General features: G+C 45.2%; 1 protein-coding gene across 1 annotated transcript; it reads left to right on the forward strand.

The window, feature by feature from the left end:
- Positions 1-15000: 15000 nt before the first annotated feature.
- On the forward strand, positions 15001-19825 carry PIM3 (Pim-3 proto-oncogene, serine/threonine kinase). Its single transcript, XM_052790425.1, has 6 exons — positions 15001-15657; positions 16002-16111; positions 16264-16314; positions 16626-16989; positions 18248-18424; positions 18590-19825. Exons 1-6 carry the CDS (start codon positions 15573-15575, stop codon positions 18772-18774), a joined length of 972 nt encoding a protein of 323 aa, XP_052646385.1. The 5' UTR covers positions 15001-15572; the 3' UTR covers positions 18775-19825.
- The last annotated feature ends 1831 nt before the right edge of the window (positions 19826-21656 follow it).

Here is a 21656-nt window from a genome sequence, read left to right on the forward strand (position 1 = left end):
TAACACTATTATTATGGCATTTAGAAGTTTGAAGTTAAGAACAGACTCATTACAGTGACAACTAGTCTAAGAGGAAAGCTTTTCTGTTCACTTCTAATGCATTCTATGATTCTTTATCACACTCTTAAAGCACATCACGCCAGTTTGTATGATGTTATGAAGCAGATCTCAATGTGTTATGACATTCTGTTACCTCCAATGTGTAATCCTGAAATCAGAATGGGCAATGAATTGAGTTTGTTCTTTATATAATCCTTTTGCTGATTATTATTTCCTGTCAAAGTGCAAAGTTCAGCAATATGGAGAACCATGGACCCAGAAAAAAAAAACCAGAAGAAAAATAAAAAAGATATGCGAGAAATACAATATAACTTGAAAAAATGAAATTAAAAATGAAATTAAAAATGAAACGAAGTACAAGATATTTGACTGTACTCATTTAAGTCTATTTTTCAGAAATATGACCCTCAAGGCTGATAAGTCTTTGTTCTGTTACCTCCTTGTCCTGGGTATAAAGGGCTGAAAAAAAGGCTCATTTGCTCCAGCAAAATAAAGTATGCAATGGGAATCATAAAAAGCGGTAGGACAGTAAGACCACAACTGCATAGATGTGTCTGCAATGGTCTTATTTAAATTTCTCTTATGGCAACGGAAATCCTTCTGAATTCAGTGAAGAAAATCCAGGATGTGAGAAATAAGAACTGGGCCTGAAATCCTTGTGAAGCACAGCGGGAACAAATACAAAAGTGTCCTATAATATGACAACAAATGGCAGCAGACATAACAGCTTCTCTTTTGTGTATTATTAGAGGTGGGCTGGCAGCACTATACTTTGCCTCTTTTTACTTGCACAGAACTTAAAGAAACCATAATTAAATTATATTTTTATAACATAAGACTTATTATTCTTATGGAAAATCTCAGCTGAAATTATTCAGCTTTGAGATCACTTTTTTAATGATCAGACCTAAAAATTGATCAACAAGTGCATCTTTGTCCCAAGGGTGGCAGTGGCCTTCTCAGGGGCAAGGCACTGAAGGAACTAATAAACATTAGATTTTAATCTGCTGCCTCGAGTCGGTAAGTGTCCTCAGACAGATAGTTTTTACACATGTAAAAATGGACTTCAACATTCACATCACAAATTTAAATCTTCTACTTCACCAGAAGTTTCACCTTCTATGAAACGGTATGAAAAGCAGTTGTATGGCAAGCAATACAACTACAACATTGACTCATTCCCTTCTTTTTGACTACAGGACAGATTAGAAATCATGAAGGTTTACATTTAAACTACAGAGACACTACTTTCAGCCCATGTAATTCACACATTTTCAAAATGTAGGAATTTATTATTAAGTTTCTCACATTTGTCTTTTTTAAGTATTAGTAATATAGACATACCCAATTTCCCTGCAGACAGATGGCAAAGAACAGTAATTAAATGTGGAATCAAGAAATGTAAAACAGAAGTTAAGAAAACCAGGTAACGGGAAATTAAAATTATAGGCAGAAAAATTCCTTGTTCAATAGGATGAAGGACAATTGACTTTTAATAAAGATCAGGAGTAAAAGAAATCCTAGTTCTTGTGAATGTTGTTACAGAGGTGGCAAGAATATCAATTACATCAGAAAAGGCAGATGACAAAATTGTTAATCATGCAGGAGAAGGCAGAGGTGTTCAGCATGTTTCTGTTCTGTATTTGGAACAAAGCTAAGCGTGTCTTTGTACCATAAAACAAGGGTGATATATATTTCTTTTTCCAAGATTAGCTAAGGATAATGTTGAAGAGAAGCAATTAAAAATAAACACTGAAAAATAAGCAGGCCTAGGTAACTTTCTCCCAAGAATCCTAAATAAAGAGCAGTCATCTGGATCCATGAGAATTTCAACACCTTTAGAAGACTCAGAATTGGCTTTTTGTCTTGCCTTTTGGAATTTTCTTTGCCAATGCTTCAAAGAGAAAAATGTTATGATCCAAGGCAAACTAATGGCACAGCTGCAACAGGACCACCAATTAAAGTGGCAATTGGTAATGTATATTATTTTATCCCATCAAACATTAACTCCATTCATAGAATCATAGAATCATCTAAGTTGGAAAAGACCCTTAAGATCATTGAGTCCCACCGTTAACCTAACTCTGCCAAGCCCACCACTAAACCATGTCCCTAAGCACCACATCTACACACCTTTTAAATACCTCCAGGGATGGTGACTCAACCACTTCCCTGGGCAGCCTGTTCCCATTTGTATTTATACGGCCTAAATTTATATGAGGGCAGCATACAACTGTGCATATTCCTGTTGGTTGCCTGTTTGGAAGCATGGTTGATATCTCATTGAAGTGTTACAGCAAGATAACTGCATTTATCTTGAACAATGTACACAAAATGATGTACTTCACTGCTAGCTCAACTAATGTTTAAAACAATATATCAGTGCTTCTGGGTGAAGCAAGAATAACAAGAGTGAAAAACACAGAGGTACCCCATGTGAGGAGATAACCCAAACTCTACATAGTAACAGAGGGTGCAATTCTTAGAGAAAGTGCTAGATACCTCAGTCTACACAGGCTTTCTCACATGTATTTTAAATATAGATTCTGAACTACTAAATATTGTCAGGCTTAGTATCACAACCAAAGTCTGCAGAAGCAGAACACTGTTAGCTGTCCCTGTTATTTGTGGAAGCAGAATGGTGCTTGTCAGCAGTTTCCTTCTTGGGTGTCATCCAGAAAGAAGTCCTAGTCATCATTCTCTAGCCTAAGCAGCGCTGGGTACACCTTTGGCTTTTCCTTTCTTGCAGTCCAAGCCACTCAAGTCCTTTTCAGTTTTCAGCTCCATCAACCTAGCAATTATCTATAGCTTCTACTTCAGTACCAGCTAAAACACATTTTTTAGCAGCATGTTCAACACTGCTACCAGCTCCTTCAACACGTTTTTTTCTGTATTGCCGTCTTAAATGTCTAAAGGAACTTTATTCCTTTTCACTTCACATGAAATATAGATTTTATATCCTAGTATAACAGTGTCCTTTTATACAATAAATACAGAAATTACCTCTGGACCAGGATTTAAAGTCCAGTATTGCTCCATCACACAAGATTACCCTAACCAGGAGGGGCACACACAGAATGCTTCAATAGTGATTTCATTTGGAATTTAAATTCTCAAGGCTCAAGAATACTTCACACTGCCTACCCTCAAGAATCACTTTACTGTTGAACATACTTAAGATCAATACAAGTTATTAGAGAACTCCATTTTGGTGTCCATGGAATCTTGTGCTCAAAACTACACACGCTTCGTCTCAGAGGGTGGATGCACTCAGAGTACCATTAGCCTGGTAACTAGAAGACCTTCCCAGGATGCTACAGCTGTGCCTCTTCTTAATGCCAAGAGTCCAGAACACAGATCTTCCTTTCTTTTGTAAGGCCCTAACCACTGGAGTGTTTTAGTACTTTCACCACAGAAGGATGTTTCATTTGCAAGTGGATGTTGTTGCCCTCTGCCAAACTCTGAGCTGGGTGCCTCTTTGGACATACCCTTCTGCATGATGAATGTCCCCAGTAGTACTGACGGTTAGTCAAAGGCGATGTTGTCAAAATAACTCAAGTAATACTTGCTCTTCTTCTTCAACACAGAGTTGGCAGCCAGGATTAATGCTGTACACCTCATGCTTTGCATTTGGTAAGGAGAGTCTTTGGTCTGTGGCACAACCATCTCTTTCTTGTCTCAGATTCATTGCTGCCAACAGATAGTGAAAATTATACAGAAAGGTGGAAAAGATGTAATTAGGAACAGGGAATACTAAGTCTACCAGCAGCAGTCTTTAGCAGGACATGATCACAGGTAGTTTCCAATGCACAGCAGAAAGGGAAGGGCTGAAGGACAGAGTTTTCAGGTAAATATCACTCCTGGAAGTCCAGCAGAGCTGAACAATTATTAGGACTTGAGTGCAAGGACTTATAACTGGCTCACTGACATAAACAGACTTAAGAATGACCTCAAGATACATCCTTACTTTCTGTGTAGACAAAAGCATGAGTTAGGTAGTTATGACTGTCCCATATGCTATATCCACACCAACCTCATTAAGATTCTGATTGTGTATTCATGGAGCATCTGAAAATCTACAGTAATACAGTAAACCGAGGACACACATAACATCTTACAGGATCACAGTTACTGAAAGGTAACAGAAAGAATTATTCAGGCGTCTAAACTATTAGATGCCCAAATAATTTCAGATAACAGCATATCTGAGGCTTCCACATAGGAAGATGACAAAGGCCCTGCAGAACAGTTATATCATTCTTGAGCAGCAGCAGGAGGCCAGGCAGGATACACTTGCCATCCAAAATGGCATGTCTTTACATACTTGAATTACTTCCTAACGGTGCATAAATACTAATAGAATACTGAGTCCCCACTTCCTCAAAATCAGACCCTTTGGAAGGCTCTCCATATATATACAAAGCCAGAAAGTCTCACATCTGGTCTCAAAAACTTGTACATGGGAAAGGAATAAAAGGTAATATGGCTAAAATATTCAAAATGGACCTATTGCCTTGTATGTCCCAGCTTTTGCTGTCCAATTTTGTTATCTCTTCTTGTTTTCTGTGGACACATATCTGGATCAGGCATAAGAGACTTACCAGCTTGAAATATGAGTAAAATCATCCTTTCAGAAAGCGTAATAGTTAAACTGTAGCATGTAAGATTTTAACATTTAGGAAGCAATTAAAGAAACCCCAAACCTGATAAGATACTGATTAACATAACATAAACTACGATAATCTTTACGAAGTCCATGGAAACAAAACAGAAAAGGAAAAATTATGATCATAAAGTTAGTATAAGATACACAGTAAAGTGTCCTTTGATCACAGAGTCATATGCAGTTTATGGTACATACCTTAGTTATCCATGAATAAAACACTGAGCAAGGACAGTCACTACGTTTTTAATTATAGTATAAACGTTGGAGTGCATTCATCTGAGCCTTGATCAAAGATCATTTAATGATACTCATTCTTTCCCATCCTTTTTTAAATTTTAATAGTACATTAACAAACCAGGTATCGACTTTCAGTATATGCTAAATGGAATTGTTCTCATAGGCTTGATCTGACTTCGAAAAATAAAAAGTGCAACCTATGCTGACAAGAGTAATTATACTTACAGAAAAATGTACTCAATACGTAACCTTCTCCTCCATGTGAACTTCTGTTGTCAATTATATACATTAGCACAGTATTGACGATCCTTTGTACAAAGGCACACACACCAATTCAGCTTGCTAATGATACTGTCTGTGTCTGATACTAATGAAAGTAGCAGTGACTAGTGACAGTTCTGCAGAAGACTACAGGTGGGATGCACGTGCAGGACTGGAGTTTTCGCTGGTTAATAATTACATTCTTTTAGCTTAGCAAAGATCAGGAACGGCAGCAGTTTGTCAATCAGAAAGCTAGGGCACACCCATTCAAAGTAATCTGGTGGTTCCCTCCTGTATGTGGTTCAAAGGACAGATCTTATTTCTGTGATTACGGTAACTTTCTAGTAGATTTCTCATTACAGAGTGGTTGAGAAGCGAGGTGGAGAAAGTGGAGATGGAGGCACACAGGAAGTGATAGTAAGGTAGTAGGAAGGATTTGAATGCTTTTACACTGTTCAATTTTGGCTCAGGAAGCCTTACCTAGGAGCTCACATAGCCATAGAACTGGTTGAAAACTTAAACTGTCGTTCCAAAGTGCATCCACCTATTGCACTTAAAAATGTGAACTTGTTCCATCATGTCCATATTACAACTACTATATTATTATAACAAATCTTGATTTAACTCCCCCACCAGCTGTCCTTTCAGTCTTTTTTAAATTACTCCTTTTGCTTTTAAAATTAGAAATATATCTCTATGTAGAGTAGAAATTAGTAACATAGGACCATTGTTTCACAATGTTTGTATTGTAAGTTTGGTTTTAAATTTAGTGTCAAGATTCAAGCCAGATCAAGTGAAGAGCTGACAGCTCTGTATATTAAGTCTCTTTTTGCAAGTCTTCAGTGATTTTATTATTTATTATTATTATTACCATTATAATCACTGAAAACCAGTTAAACTTTTCTATCTGTTCTCAAGTATAGAAAGACACACTAGTACCGCCACTGACTTTTGTAATGAATTTATGATTAACAAATTACTGAATTACTTTACTGGGAGCACAGCGATGTGCCTTTTGGATGAGGTCACAGATCCAATGGAATGATGTAAATTTTATAGCTATGATGGTCACATCTCAGATAAGGCTTTCATATATTTATCCTTCACATTTCAAAATTTTCATACAAGAATTTTGAAAAGGGAAGGTAGAACAGAATCCAGTTCAATCTGTATTCTAACATTTCTTTAAAACTCAGAGACACACGAACAATGCTTTTTTGCTTCATCCCATACAGTAATCATCCCTCTAAATTCATGATTTCTACAGAAAATCTTAAGAGATCATCTGTTCCAGTGTTTGTCTAATTTTAACTGAAGGACTATGTATATTGATTGTATATTTACCAAATAACAAAAAAAAGTAAACCTTGACTTTTTTTACTACTTCTCTTCTCCCCCCCCCCCTCAATTTTGTTTGGTGCATGTGGGCAAACATAAAATTCATAGAACACTTTGTGATGCCTTACTATTTCCACTGGTACACAGATTATAAGTTGAAAAATACCCATCCAGTCTATCCCACTGAACAAAACACTGGGATCAATTTTTCACCTTGCAGCGGTTTAAGTATAACACTACTGGAAAAAAACAAACAAACAAACAAAACAAAATTAAACCAGCCAAATACAGGACTTTATTAAGAATTGCCTTGTTACACAAACTATTCCAGCACTTTGGCTCACTCTATACAAAGACCCCAGAGCAGCCAGAGGTGGACCACCTCCTCCTTACTCACATTCCCTTTTCATTGATTTGCCAATGTCAGTATCAACTCATTCTACAAGACAGAAAGTTGGTTTTCACCTTGAAACTTGAGACTTAATAGCCCTTCTATTATTTTTATCCTCCAATTATAACTCTGAATATTCTTGTTATCCCTAAAAATATAATACTCTTTTTAATCTTGTTACATTCTTGGCCTTTGTGACTTGGCAGTGAGTTCCACGGTCTAATTACAAGTTTTATAAGTAGAAGTAATTACAGGTTGGGGGTTTTTTTATCAGTTTTGAATGTTACCTTTTAATTTTCCTTGATGTTCCTGAGCTCATGTTAGATGACAGAGAACACGGTCATCTAATCTACTGTACCTAGACCATTATTTTACTGCACCCCCTTTCTTAATCTTCTTTCTAAAGTGAAAAAAAGGCTTAATCTTTCAAAAGAGGGTTTTGTTCATATCCTCAGTCATTCTCGTTACCCTTCCTTGATCCCACTTTAGTTCTGCAACACATTTTTTTAAATGGGGAAAAATGCTGAAATTGTGCAATCTCTCTACTGAACACAATGTGCCACCTGCATGACAGTGGAAGATGAGGTCCTGAGAACTCAGTTCTGTGGAAAGCCACGTTCTTTGAGTTATAAATATTAATGCTGCAGAGACTTTCCAGTCTGACTTCCCTTGACACAATGTCCTGGTATCTAATGCAAATTCTGCATCAAATCTGTAAGTTCTTTTCACACATGAGCATATTTTCTTGTCTCATTTTAAATCCAGTTTCAGTATGAGGTCTTGAATTAACAGAAGACTCCACAGTTACCCTCTGCTACCCACCTGTACTTTACTTCTATAGTTTGTTTTCTTTCAGTTCCCAGGCTGGGAAACTCTTCCTGTGTGAGACTTAAAGAGCTATCAAATACGAGGTGGGGAAAAAAAAGAAATATATTGCAGATACTTCTAGACTGTGATGGTAAGAGGTTACCTCTTAACCTTCTCCCAAATAAACAAAACATATTGAGCTATTAAAGTTTTATGTTTTAAGACACCAGTCTTAGACGTTGTATTCTCCTTGGAAGCCTTTCCAGTTTTTCAACCTTCTTTTAACAGTACCCCAGTACTGGTCTCGCTAACGCTATATCAAAGGGGTTACATTCTTTGCCTACTCTTAAATTAATACTTCCCTGATAAAAGGTCAGTGTTCACCCTCTTAGCTTACAAGTGTCTTCACCAGGCAGGTGGTTATTTCTACAAGTGTCCCATAGCCCTGTCCATTGTTACCACATTCCTCCATAATCTTTTACATGCAAAGGTTATTTCTCATTTCTATTATTTATGTTACTTTTATCATGGAAGAGCCTCCATCACAGATCAGATACTTCTACTGTTCTACACACCAAATAAAAAGGTCTTTAACTCAGAGGCGTCTTTGGATTGCTCCCCTCTTCTTCCACCCCTCCAGCTTGAGCTGAACACATCTCACCAAGAACAAAGTAAATGGATGGGCAGATTAATCTTGACATTAAGTACAACCTATTAACTACATGTTTGTGATTTCATCTGCTGTTCTTCATGAATGCTGAAATACATCCTATATCAGCTCGCTAGTAACAGAAGTTTAAGATTGTCGTGGTTTAACCCCAGCCAGCAACTAAGCACCATGCAGCCGCTCACTTACTTCCCCCCCACCCACCGGGATGGAGGAGAAAATCAGGAAAAAAAGTAAAACCTGTGGGTTGAGATAAGAACAGTTTAATAGAACAGAAAAGAAGAAACTAATAATGATAATGGTAACACGAATAAAATGACAATAGTAATAATAAAAGGATTAGAATATACAAGTGATGCACAATGCAATTGCTCACCACCTGCCGACTGATGCCCAATTAGTCCCCGAGCGGCAATCCCCTCACCCCCACTCCCCCCAGTTTATATACTGGGCATGACATCACCTGGTATGGAATACCCCTTTGGCCACTTTGGGTCAGCTGCCCTGGCTGTGTCCCCTCCCAACTTCTTGTGCCCCTCCAGCCTTCTTGCTGGCTGGGCATGAGAAGCTGAAAAATCCTTCACTGTAGACTAAACATTACTTAGCAACAACTGAAAACGTGAGTGTGTTATCAACATTCTTCTCATACTGAACTCAGACATAGCACTGTACCAGCTACTAGGAAGACAATTAACTCTATCCCAGCTGAAACCAGGACAAAGATATTTCTCAAAGATCCAGAGTGTACTAAAATACACATCATCTTTTGAAGTCTGGTCATATCTTGTTCACTGATTTATTAATCACTTATTACTACCAAGACGTAAGTCCCGATGGTCTCAAAGGAGCATTGCTTCTGTAACACTCTAATAATGGTTATTTTCATAAAGTCCTTGTTCCAAACACCTAATCGGACTACTGACAACATCTATCCATATATATTGTATATAGCCTGATCTGAAAAACAGTGATTATAGTTATATTAGACACATTAAACCCAATGGCAGATGGTAAATAGATAATCTCTGCTGATACATATGTATCATCAATGATAACATGTAAGTACAACCAACACTGTGTCTAGGAGGGGAAGCTGGAGATTAAACAGTAGGTATATACCACCTAGATAGGATGCAAGAAAAATCCTGTTTATTAATGTAGAAACATGAACTAAAACAGAAGTTTAATCTCTTAGTGGCAAGAGTCATCTTTGACTGAATTCACTCAGTAGTTTGAATGATAAAGGAGAAAGAATGTACCATATCTGGAAATGTAAGGTCTATTACTGATGGAGTTGTCAACATCTTTCTCTAATCACTCATAATTCTAACTACGTGTTCTTTAAATGCAAAGAAATAAGGAGACACACTGGTCAAGAGGAAAGCAGTGAAGTTGCTGAAAATGTGCCCCAACAATCTGTCTGCAAGACCTGGCAGAGTCAGACATACCTGTTATCCATCCTAATTTGCAAGTAAAGAGACAGGTATAGCAGGGGCCTGCCTTAGCAGCACAGTGAATATATGACTGAGCTCAACAACAAAAAGGAAGCATATGGGAGGTGGAAGCGGGGACACGATGAGGAGGAATACAGAAGCATTGCCCAGGCATGCAGGGATGTAATAAGAGTGCCAATGCTTGCGTGCAGTTAAAATCGATGAAGGATATCAAGGGTAAAGACCCTTTGCAGCAAAACGGGAGACAGTAAAATCTAGGCCTGCTGCTGAATACAGCAGGTGACCCTGTGACACAGCACACAGGAAACTCAATGTTGTCTTTGTCTCAGTTTCTACTGGCAAGGTCTGCTCTCAGGCCTCCCAGAGCTCCATGTCAAGTAGCAAGGATCAGGTTAGGGTCTATTTAAACAAGCTGGAAATGTAATACAAGTCCATATGGGATTGGACAGGGTACATCTGAGAGTACTAAGACTGCCAGCAAATGTCATTGGAAGGGCAATCTCTGTCCCTTGTGAAAGGTCACGGTGATCAGAGGTTTCTGACAACTATAAAAATGTCTGTCTTAGAAAATTGCCAGGAGAATCTGGGTGATGACAGGATGACCAACCTTCTCTCAGTCACTGGGAAAATCATGGAGCAAGTACTCATGGAAACCATTTCCATTCACACGACAACAGGAATGTTATTCAGAACGGCCATCTTGAATTTTGCAAGGGCAAACTGTGTTCAGTCACCGATTGCCCTCTACAACTACATGACAGGCTCTCTGGGTGAGGTTAGAGTAGCAGGTGTTGTTCTCCTTGTCTCTAGCAGACCTTTGAAACAGTTTCCTAGCGTCCTTGCAGCCAAACTGTGGAGTTACAGGTGGACTATGAGGTGGGTTAAAAACTGACCAGATCATTGGCCTCAAAGGGTAGCTAAGAACTGTTTGAAGTCCAATTAGCAGGTGATTCCAAGTGGTATTCTCTGGGATCAATACAAGTGCTGATATTATTCAACTCTTTCATCCATGACCTGCATGATGAGACCCCTTAGGAAGTACAAGGTGACACCAAATCAAGGGGAGCTGTTGGTATACTGGAGGCTATAGCTGCCATTCAGGGAAACCTCAAAAAGCTTAATGAGTGTATAACAGATACATCTGTTTTGAAGTTCCAAAAAGATAAATACAAGGTCCTGCACCTGGGACAGGATATACTTACGGAGGAGTGCAGGCTGGGACTAACGGTTCTACAGGAGAGGACCCAGTGGACCACAAACTGAACAAAGTCAGCAGCGTGTCCTTGCAGTAATGAAGACTAACCGCATCTTGGACTGCATTAGCAAGACCACAGCCAGCAGGTCAAGGGACATGATTATTGCCCTCTATTCAGCACATATGAAGCCACATCTGGAGCACTGTTTGTTCAGTTTCTTCTCTCACCAAATAAAAGAGAGACTGAAGAGAGTCAAGTGAAGGGTCATTAAAGATGGCTAGGAGCTTTGACATACGAGGAGGTTGAGAGACCTAAGAATACCAATATTTTTATCAACTTTAATGGACTTTTACTGCTAGAGCATTCTTAGCAGCATTCCTCATGGTCACATTATGCAAACAGATGCATTTTGGTAGTCCCATCCAGAAGACCTGCAATGGCTATAGGCATATATTAGAGCACATTAATGCCACCAGGGCAGTACCTGACAATGTGCCACAGCAAACTTTGAACTGGGTTCCATACAGACATTAAAAGGTAGCCTGAAGGCGGTACTGTCTCTGTGCTGCAAGCAGAAACTCCCATGGATCTTCCGTATTTCTGTGCCTGACAAACTCACGCCTGCTCAGGGACCGCTGCACAGAAAAATGATTTGTACATCAAAGAACAAACTGGCATCCTACCCATGAATGATTTTCCATTTATAGTTGCAAAGCCACTGCTAAAGAGGCCAAAACTAGTTTATAAAATATTTCTGCAGCTATAATTGTTTAGGACCACTGAACTGCATGTTCCAAGCCAGATCAAAAGGAGCACCGCAAACTCATGAAAGGCTTATGTGTAAAGACAGGGTAAATTCCATGTCTGGGATCCATCTGTAATTCTGTCAAACCAAGAGTCCTTGTAGCTGTACACAAATTAAATGTCTGTCTGCCAAAATTAAGTGAGTGAAGAACAAATACCCCCTTATCACTTTTTTACAGTAACTACCTTGTTTTCTTTAATGTTAAATATAGAATACCCTTCCTTTTACACTATTGTGAAAATACAAATCGGATAGGGGGTTATACCAATACCAGACATTGATCGTGGTCTTTTTTAGATCACCATTTTGCTTCAAACGTAGATGTGTAAAGTATGCCATATTCTTTTGACTAAAAGTATTACAGCTGACAGAGCTGAAGAAGTTTTAGCTTAAACTCAACAGGATTTTGAGGAAACTCTGTATTATTTTCTTGAACAGGTTCAAGGTAAGTATATCACTGATTTAGCATAGATTGACAACACAAAGATGGATTTAAGAAATTGCAAAGAAATTGCAAAGCAGTTGGAATGAAAAGGCCTGATGTTTTTACGTTTGCAGACTAGTGATACACACGATTTTTCATGCCTAGCCATGTAAAAACACAGGAATTAGTAACTACTTGCAGTGTTAATTCCCTAAATAATTAGCACTTATGCAAATTAATATTTAATGCCAGTTTTCCCTCTTTAAAAATATTTGCTATTTCAATAACCAGAGATCTCATTTTGGAAGTGAGAAACACCACTTCTCCATTTAAAACAATACTCACAACAAGCCACTGACAAGGATTATAGCAAAAGGCAGCTACAGCTAAATTCTTTAAAATAAACCTGGAACATGTATTGCGAGATCGTGAAATCTTCCCAGTGTTTGTATTTGTTTACATTTCAGCAGCAATAAACATAAGTATAGCATGCATATGCCATTATCTGGAGAAACTTATTCCATGTGATTAGAGATAGCCAAAAGGCAGGATATCTAACACCAAAAATAGCTTTCTTATAGCGTTATCTGATAAATCCAAATAATTAGCTTCAAGAAAAAAAAAATCTGTAAACATGAAACCTCCTGAATTCTTCAGCTGCTCAATAAACTGAACGGTTTAGTTTGGTTCCTCTGCAAATATCACGGTCTGTCCAAGAGGTAGTAACTTTTATAGCTCAACTGATCTAGCTTCAAAAAACACATTCTGGGACATGAAGGGTTGAAACTGTGCCTGAAAACTTGACCTTTACATCAGCTGGTCTAATCTAATAAAAGATATTACCTCTCCCTAGAAGCCCTTGCTTTGTTTACGGGCATGACTGCCTGAGCTTACAGCACTACTATTATCAGACAATGCCAACTGCAAGGCTCTCCCAGTGCTGAGGGTGGGAAGGACTGACTGCCAGCTCTTCAAGTGATTGTCCAAAAATACCCTCACATTAGGGATCCCGTGCAGTACCGGTACCTCCGACTTCACCATTGTCAACAGAGGGGACGTGAGACACTCCTATTATGCACCTGGGACTGCGGTGGTGTAAAAGGGGTGGCAGTGTCGGAGATGCGGAGGTGCTGACCTCCCGTCTGCAAACGTCGTGGTATTCCCCGGTTGAGTTTCAGCCTCGCACATCCGCACGCCATTTCTCCGCTTGCACGCACCTGGCCAGCGGTCTTAAAAGTAGCCGCCGGAACAGTTATTAAGGCATTGTTGCCCACCCAGCACAGCACTAACTGATTCCTTAATCGGTGGCCCACAGCTTTTGCTGGACACACACCCCAAGATCCCCTGAGCGCCCTCGGGCTTTCCTCTCCCCCGGACTCTCCCAGCTCTCTCGGTCTCCCCTCAGGCGAGGCCGCTGCCCAGGGCCTCACGGTGGCAGCGCCCCAACACCCGCTAACGGCCTCCCGGGGGCCGGTCCGGCCGAAGCCTCGTGGAAGAGGGCGCCTCACGGAACGCCGCCGCAACGGCCCCGCCGCCGGACGAGGAGGAGGAGGAGGAGGAGGAGGAGGAGGAGGAGGAGGAGGAGGAGGAGGAGGAGGAGGAGGACACTCAAAGGCTGCCTCGCAGCCGGCCGGGGAGGGGGAGGCCGCCCCCGCCAGCCGGCCCGCGCCCCGCCGCCGCCGCGCCCCGATTCCTGTTGATGCAGCGCCCCCTGCGGGCCGGGCCGGGCCGGGCCGGGCCGGGCGGCTGAGGCGCCGCGGCCCCGCGCAGCGACAGGACCGGGGAAGCGGAACGGCTTCGTGTCCCTTCCCGGCGCGGTGCCTGAGCGGGGCGGGGGAGGGGAGGGAAGCCCTCAGCTCCTCCGAGGCGCGCCGCCGCCGCCGCACCGGCGCCCGCCGTCGCGCCGCATCGGCCCCGCGGGGCTTCCGCACGGGGGAGCTGCCTGACGGAAGCAGGCGCGGAAGGCAGGCGCCCGGCGTTCCCCCGCCCGCGCCGGCAAGCCTCCGGGCTGCGCCGAGGCGAGGCGGGCAGCGGCGGGGAGAAGGAGACATCGCCGCGGCGGGCGGGGGGAGCGCGCCACGCGTTACTTAGGCGAGCACCGGCTTTCTGAAGAAGCGGGCTTTGACGCACCGTGCCGGGGGCTGCCTGTACCGCAGGCCGGGTCCGCCGAAGCCGCGGCCTGGCGTGCCCCGGCGATGGCAGTGCCCCGGCGATGGCAGGGCAGCGCAGCGCCCCGCCCCCGCGCGGCCTCTCGGCCGACCCGGAGCGGCGCGGAGCGGAGCGACCTTCCCGCAGCCGCGGGGCGGGGCCCGGCGCGGCGCGCCGCGCTGCGGAGCTCTCGCCCTGCCGCCTGGCCCCGCTCCGCCGCATGCAAATGAGACCCCTCCTCATTGGCCGCACCAGTAGTCCTTTGAAAAGGCGCCCCGCGATTGGCTATGCGGAAATGTTAACGCAAATAGGAGAATCTCCCCCCACACCCCCCCGCCTTCTTTTTTTTTTTTTTTTTCCGCCGCTAATGCGTGATGCGTTTCTCAGACAGTCTGTAACTCTGCGCGTCGGTTACTACAAATAAGTAGTTCCCATTCCCCCGCCCCGCCCGCCCGCCCGCCCGATGGGGCGGGGCGGGACGGGAGGCTGCAGTCCCGGCCGCCGCACCGCGGGCGCCCGGGCGCGGAGGGGAGGGGGCCGCTGGGGTGGCGGGGAGAGGTGTTTCCCCCTCCCCCGCGGAGGGATATCCTCGGCGCGTTCGCCGCGCTCTGCCCGCACCAAAATATTGGGAGTTAAGAGGCGGCTCGGCGGCGCCGCCGGCTCAGAAGCGCGCGGGCAGGCACGGCGGCGGCGCGGCTCCTGCTGCCCGCCACGGCTCCACTGCGGCGTCCAGCCCGCTCCCCGCCGCGGCGGCCCCCGCAGGGGCGGGCTCCAGGCGCGGCCCCGCAGCCCCCGAACCCGCCTGCCTCCGCGGCGGGCTCCGGCTCTGCCCGCGCGGCCCCGCGCGACTCTCGCCGGTTGGAGGAGGGAGAGCGGCGGCAGCGGCTGCCTCGCGCCGGAGGACTCGGCGCGGCCGCCGAGTGGATCCGTGCCGGCGGGCACCCCCGCGGACTCCGTCGGTGCCCGCTGCCGGCCGGGGAGGGAGCCGCGCGGAAGGTCCCGGCGGCCCGCCGCCCCCAGCCGGCTCCGGAGAGAGGAGCGCCGCGCCGCCGAGCGCCGAGCCGGGAGGACGCCGGCGCTGCCGCCGCGGGGGACTCGCCGTGCCCCCGCCTCGGAAGATGTTGCTCTCCAAGTTCGGCTCGCTGGCTCACATCTGCAGCCCCACCAGCATGGACCACTTGCCAGTGAAGATCCTCCAGCCAGGTACGGCGGGGCCGGCGCAGGGGCTGCGGTGTCCCCCCCCCTACGACGAGCTCAGCGCGCCGGGCGGGGCGCGGGCCGGCCCCTCTGACCGGCGCCTGGCAGCCCCCGGAACTTCGGGGTGCACTTTTTCCCTTTTTTTTTTCCCCTCAATTGAAGAAGACAATTTAAAAAAAAAAAAATAAGGAAGCCTTGGGCAGAATTGGGGCAGCGCACATAACAAGCGTCCAGCGGGCAGAGCGTTTGGGGGCTTTTATTATTCTTAATTTTTAATTTTTTTTAATTTTTGGTGGAGCGCAGCGCGGCTGCGGACGCTAACGCCGTGTGTTTCCCTCTCGTTTCCGCAGTGAAAGTGGAGAAGGAGCCGTTCGATAAAGTCTACCAGGTGGGCTCCGTGCTGGGCAGCGGGGGCTTCGGCACCGTCTACGCGGGCAGCAGGATCGCCGACGGCTTGCCGGTGAGGCGCGGGACGGCCCTTCCCGGGCGGGGGCGGCGGGCGGGAGCGGGAGGCTGCGGGCGCGGCGCGGCCCGGCCCGGCCCTCCGCGGCGGGGGCGCAGGCTGCGCCCGCCCCGCCGCTCACGGCGCCCGCTTTCCTCCCCGCTCCGCAGGTCGCCGTGAAGCATGTGGTGAAGGAGAGGGTGACCGAGTGGGGCACGATTGTAAGTACCCGGGGCGGCGGGGGTGCCGCGCGGCCGCGGGGCTCCGCCGCGGCGGGGCTATTGTGTGGGCGGCGGGGCCCGCCCCGCTGGCGCGGCCTCTGCGTCGGGGCGGGGGGGGGGGGAATTTGGCGAGGGTTCGCCGCCGCAGCGCCGCGCCCGCCCCTCGGACTGCGGCAGCGGCGGAGGGGGCCCGCCGGCCGCGCCCTCCTCCCCGCCCTCCCCTCCTCCCCCCCTCCCCTCGCCGCGGGGGCGCCCGGCCCCCCCCCCCCTCCCGCCACGCTGACCCGCGCCCCCTCCCCTTCTGTGCCCAGAGTGGCGTCATGGTGCCCCTGGAGATCGTTCTCCTGAAGAAGGTGGGCTCCGGCTTCAGAGGGGTCATCAAGCTGCTGGACTGGTACGAGCGGCCCGACGGCTACCTGATCATCATGGAGCGGCCCGAGCTGGTGAAGGACCTCTTCGACTTCATCACGGAGAAGGGCGCCCTGGACGAGGAGACGGCCCGTGGATTCTTCCGGCAGGTGCTGGAGGCGGTGCGCCACTGCTACGGCTGTGGCGTGGTGCACCGGGACATCAAGGACGAGAACCTGCTGGTCGACCTCAGGACGGGCGAGCTGAAGCTGATCGACTTCGGCTCGGGGGCCCTCCTCAAGGACACGGTCTACACAGATTTCGACGGTACGTGCCCTGCCCGCGCTGTGTTGGGGCAGACCCCCGCGCCCCGCCCAGGGTGATGCCCTCCCGGCAGCTGCCGCGCATCCCATTCCTGGCGAGCGGCCCCTCTGACGCCGGGGTTCGTATCGGGTCTATCGGTAACGGAAACCTTTGGCCCGAAGCAGCTCAGGGGTGTTCGGTTGCGTAGGGAAGGAGCGATTCCAGGCAGTGACGCAGCAGTTTATGTTTCCCTGTCTTGGAAAAAGCATTTTGGTTTGGCTTTTTTTTTTTTTTTTTTCCTAGAGGGCGATCTGTTTACATGGAGGCTTCACCAGTGTCAGATGTTTCCATGTGTGGATATGCAGTTTTTATATGCGGTGCTTTTTAACTTGAAGCGGTAGCCCCCCCCCCCCCCTTTCTGCCGGTGTCCTGGAAATCCCGCATTGCAGATTTTAAAGCAATGGGGACAAGCACGCTCCCTCGCAATGTCTCGATACTAGCTTTGGGGCCGGGCTCGACGCTTTAGAGATGGGAAAGCTGAAAATAAGCCCGTGTGTGACAGGAGGGGGGAGTATTTCTCCCTGCCCTTGGAGTGTGACTGATGTAATGGGGGACTCTTCCTGCCCGCCCCCCCCCCCCCAGCTGCCGCACTCACATCTGTTTGTTGTGAAACCCGAAGCCCCGCCGCACGTGACCCTCAGCATCACGAATTCCCGGTTTTGTTTGGTATCCAAGGAGCCCGCGGGCACCGGGGGGGGGCGGGTTGGGAAAAGCTGCCGCAGAGAAGCCCGGGGGGGGGCCTTAAAAATGTAGAAATCGTAATCGGCCCTATTTTGTTTACCGCCTTGCGGAATTGGGTAAAGCCCCTTAGCCCCGTGTAATAGGGGCAGCCCGGAGTTTCACCTTCTTGCCGCCCTCTCTTCTCCTCCCCGCCAGCCCCCTTTGTCCTTTTGTGTCTATTTTTGGTGTGATGCTGCAGACGCCACGTGGTCAGTGAAAGGGAGCTCGCCTCAGTAAACAGTCAGCTGATGGGGCTGTGTTATTCCTCGCAACAAAATAGCGCAACCGGATGGGCCAAGTTTGTTGATGGTGTAACCCTGCTGATGACCTGAAATTACACCGCTAATGGCTTTGGCCCATAAGAGATGTTTTGTTTTGTTTTGTTTTTTTTAACTCTCAAATGGCAAGTTTACGAATTTAATTCAGCCCTGCTAGAAGGATCTGAACAATGGGGAAACACTAAACCTTGACTTTAATTCTTTCCCCCCCTCCCTGCTTTTAGGAACGAGAGTATACAGCCCTCCAGAGTGGATCAGATACCACAGATACCATGGGAGGTCAGCGACAGTATGGTCTCTGGGAGTTCTGCTGTACGATATGGTTTGTGGAGACATCCCTTTTGAGCAAGATGAAGAAATCTTGAGGGGACGATTATACTTCAGGAGAAGAATTTCACCTGGTGAGTTGTATAGGGGTCACATGGGGGCCTTTTTTTCTTTTTTCCTTTTTTCTATTTTTTTTAATTAGTCCTGTACATTTGAGCTTGTACATGTGAATACTTTTTATTCAGGATTGTCTTTTTCCTTTCCTAGTCTAAAATTGCGTTGTTGTTTGTTTGTTACAGAATGTCAACAGCTGATCAAATGGTGCCTTTCACTGAGGCCTTCAGACAGACCAACACTTGAGCAAATTTTTGACCATCAATGGATGCACAAATCTGAAGTAGTGAAGTCTGAGGACTGTGACATAAGGCTACGGACCCTTGATACTGATGTATCTAGCACAAGTTCAAGTAATGAGAGTCTGTGAATTACTAAGGACCTCGCACTGGGAGGGGAGCTACAAGCAGAAAGACCACAGTGCTGCTGCCAATACATAGGAGGGGCTAGAAAAATGCATTCATTATTCTGTAGTTGAATCTTTGTCTGAGGGACTTGATTTTATTTTCCCCCTTTGCTGGTTTCTGCTTTGGAATGAGAGATTTCCTTTGGAAACGCTGATGTTTGGGAGTTGCAGGCCAGTACTTAGTCACAGACTGACCTTATTAAGAAAGCAGTGACCTCTTGAATACATGGTAAACTTTTTTGCTCTCATAGAGCCTGGACTAGATTTTATTTGCTTTTGAGTGCCTTTTTGAAAGCTGCTTCAGTGGGACTTTCTTTTTTGAGCTGTGTATGTCCAAAGAAGATCCAGTTCATTATAGGAATTTGCTCCCTTTAGACTCAGTGCTGGAGGAAGCAGCTCCTATGATGCATTGGAGAACATGTTCGGTGATTGAATGAAGTAGTCCCATCCACTGGTGATGGAATACTTGAACACAGACATTTCACTCCTGCCCCCTGGCCCTTTCCAAATCCAATCCACCTCTGCTGCTCAAAATATTTCCTATAGCCTGCACAGAAATATGAACAGGTATATCAGCTTTTTTATCAGAAACATTTATTCATGTTTCCTTTTATCATCTCTACCATTGGGCATGAGAAGCCCCTTTCTCAACTCCCCCCGGCCTTTTGTCACCCTGCGAGTCTTAAAGTATGTATGGGCATGTTGAATGCACAATCAATGCAATATTCAAGGACTTTACTTTTTTTTTTTTCCATACCTGTATAATGTGTTTATGTAAACTTGGTTTTTCCCATGTACTATACAGTTATTTATTGTTTGGAGTTTAGAAGACCTCCCACAGGTTTCAGCTGTGGCTATTTATTTGGTTAATTTATTTGGTTAGAGTTATTCAACACTGTGCTTTCCCCTCCTTCTCCCCATGGGAATTCTAGTGGTTTGCCCATGGCACTTTTTTTCTGCATTCCTGTCAACTTTTGTTTAAAAAAAGAAAAAAAAAAAAGAAAAAAAAAAAGAATTTTCTGACCTTATCAATTTTTGTTGGAAGATGGAAAATTGTTGTACAAAGTCTAATTTAAGGGAAATAGAATGACTTTTTAAAGTTAGTCAGTATGCCTTTTGTCTGGTATTATTGTACCAGAAATGTAAAGTAATGCTGTTTGGAAGGGTTTTAAATTATTGACATTGTACAGTCTCCGTGCATTGGCTCTGGAAGGTAGAGTGGCAGAGTCATAAACCTTAATTTATTTTAATAGCTGTGTTTCTGTGATCTGGTTGCATTTATGCAGCTTGGATTTGGATTTTTTTTTTCTTCTGTTTAACAGTGTGAAATGTATGGAGATCATATTTTTTATACAGGTATTTCAATTAAACTTTTTTTGTATATAACAGTTCTGTGTTTGTGTGCTCACTTTTATCTTCACCGTTACTTTTGATGCCAGCTGGGGAACACCTATTCTGTTACTTTCTGTGGCTTGTAAAGGCCTACAGCAGCTGACCCAGAGTTAATAGGTCTATGCCATTAAGCAGTGACCATTTTGGAAGAATTAAGCAATCCTTCATCTTGACTGTATCTACATCTCAGTCACTGTATTTGATGTTGAACTGGAGAAGGTGTACAACACAACAGCACTAATGGTGTACACAGAAGGGAATTGGCCAGTAATTGTGGGGGGTTTAACTCTGTAAACACTGAATAACTGAAATACCAGAGTACTCATTGTCCTTGGGTATAACAAGGAAGGATTTTTGTAGTTACTGGTTGTTACTGTTTTCACAGTTGACATGTTTACTTTCCATTAGGTTCAGTTTCCTTCCTCCTGCTTACCCCTTCCTCTGGGGGGTGGAGGGGGATTTCCTGTGCCCTTACAGGAAAGGGACAGCATTCTTAGAGAGCGGGGTGACTGTTTTTCTTCAGCTCCTGTAAGTTATCAAAAAAGACTGGTGTGTCACTTCATAAAGTACTGGGGAACTTGTTCCCTACTCATCCATAGCAAAGGGCAAGTGAACTGTCCTCAGCATTCTTCTTAGCGTGTGGGGAGTCAAGTCCTGCAGATTACTGAGTTCATCTTGGTTTCTCTGCAGCTAGAGACTGACCTGACTTGGTCTTTTTGTGGGGGTGGTAGTGATTACTAGGTTTAACTACCACAGAGGGATCTACAAGGTATATTTAAGGATGTATTTGGCCATTGAAGGTGCTTTGTAGTAGTCACAGTAAAAGGCTAGGCTTGGAATCTTGCTTTTCTGTTATTTCCTTTTCTGGAGATCTTCCTGCCAGCTCATCTACTATTATTTTGGTTCCTGTGGGGAATATCTCACCTGCTGACATCACATCAAGCCCCTGATGCTAACTAGTTTAGACTCAAAATGCCACTGAATAGCGGGAGGTAAAGCAGAAGAGGAAAGACCATTTTTGTGTGTATGGTTTTCTGATGACGTGGGGGGAAGGTGCGTAGCTTTTTCTTGGCCATAAAAAGGAAATACAAATGACTCTTGATAGGGGAAAAAAACCCAGATGCAGTTGTGTCCATCAATTTGTCTGTCTTCTATGTTTTCTGGTTTTGTTCCTTTTTCATTTTAGATTTGTTTCTCCAGTTTTAGTCAAAATCTGTATGTATGCTAAACCTAGTCCCTGGGAAACTCACATACACATGAAAATGCCTATTGTTGGAACTCTATTCACAGAAATAAAAGATTTTTACAGTTAAGATTGCTTAGGAAAATCACACAATCGTGTCCTAAGAGAAGAACACTTTAAAAGTGAAGATAGGGAGTTTTAATTGATTATTTCTTTTGCTTAAGCCGAGGGACTCGGATAAGCTACAGGAGAGATGATCCCAGTGCCTAGT

The sequence above is a fragment of the Harpia harpyja genome, chromosome 6 (assembly GCF_026419915.1).
Source record: "Harpia harpyja isolate bHarHar1 chromosome 6, bHarHar1 primary haplotype, whole genome shotgun sequence".
Lineage (NCBI taxonomy): Eukaryota > Metazoa > Chordata > Aves > Accipitriformes > Accipitridae > Harpia > Harpia harpyja.

Bases quoted from the DNA above. Each gene is read 5' to 3' on its own strand.
- PIM3 (XM_052790425.1), top strand. From the start codon at position 15,573: ATGTTGCTCTCCAAGTTCGGCTCGCTGGCTCACATCTGCAGCCCCACC. The intron at 15,658-16,001 runs GTACGGCGGGGC...TCGTTTCCGCAG, and splicing joins AGTGAAGATCCTCCAGCCAG to TGAAAGTGGAGAAGGAGCCG. The intron at 18,425-18,589 runs GTGAGTTGTATA...TGTTTGTTACAG, and splicing joins CAGGAGAAGAATTTCACCTG to AATGTCAACAGCTGATCAAA.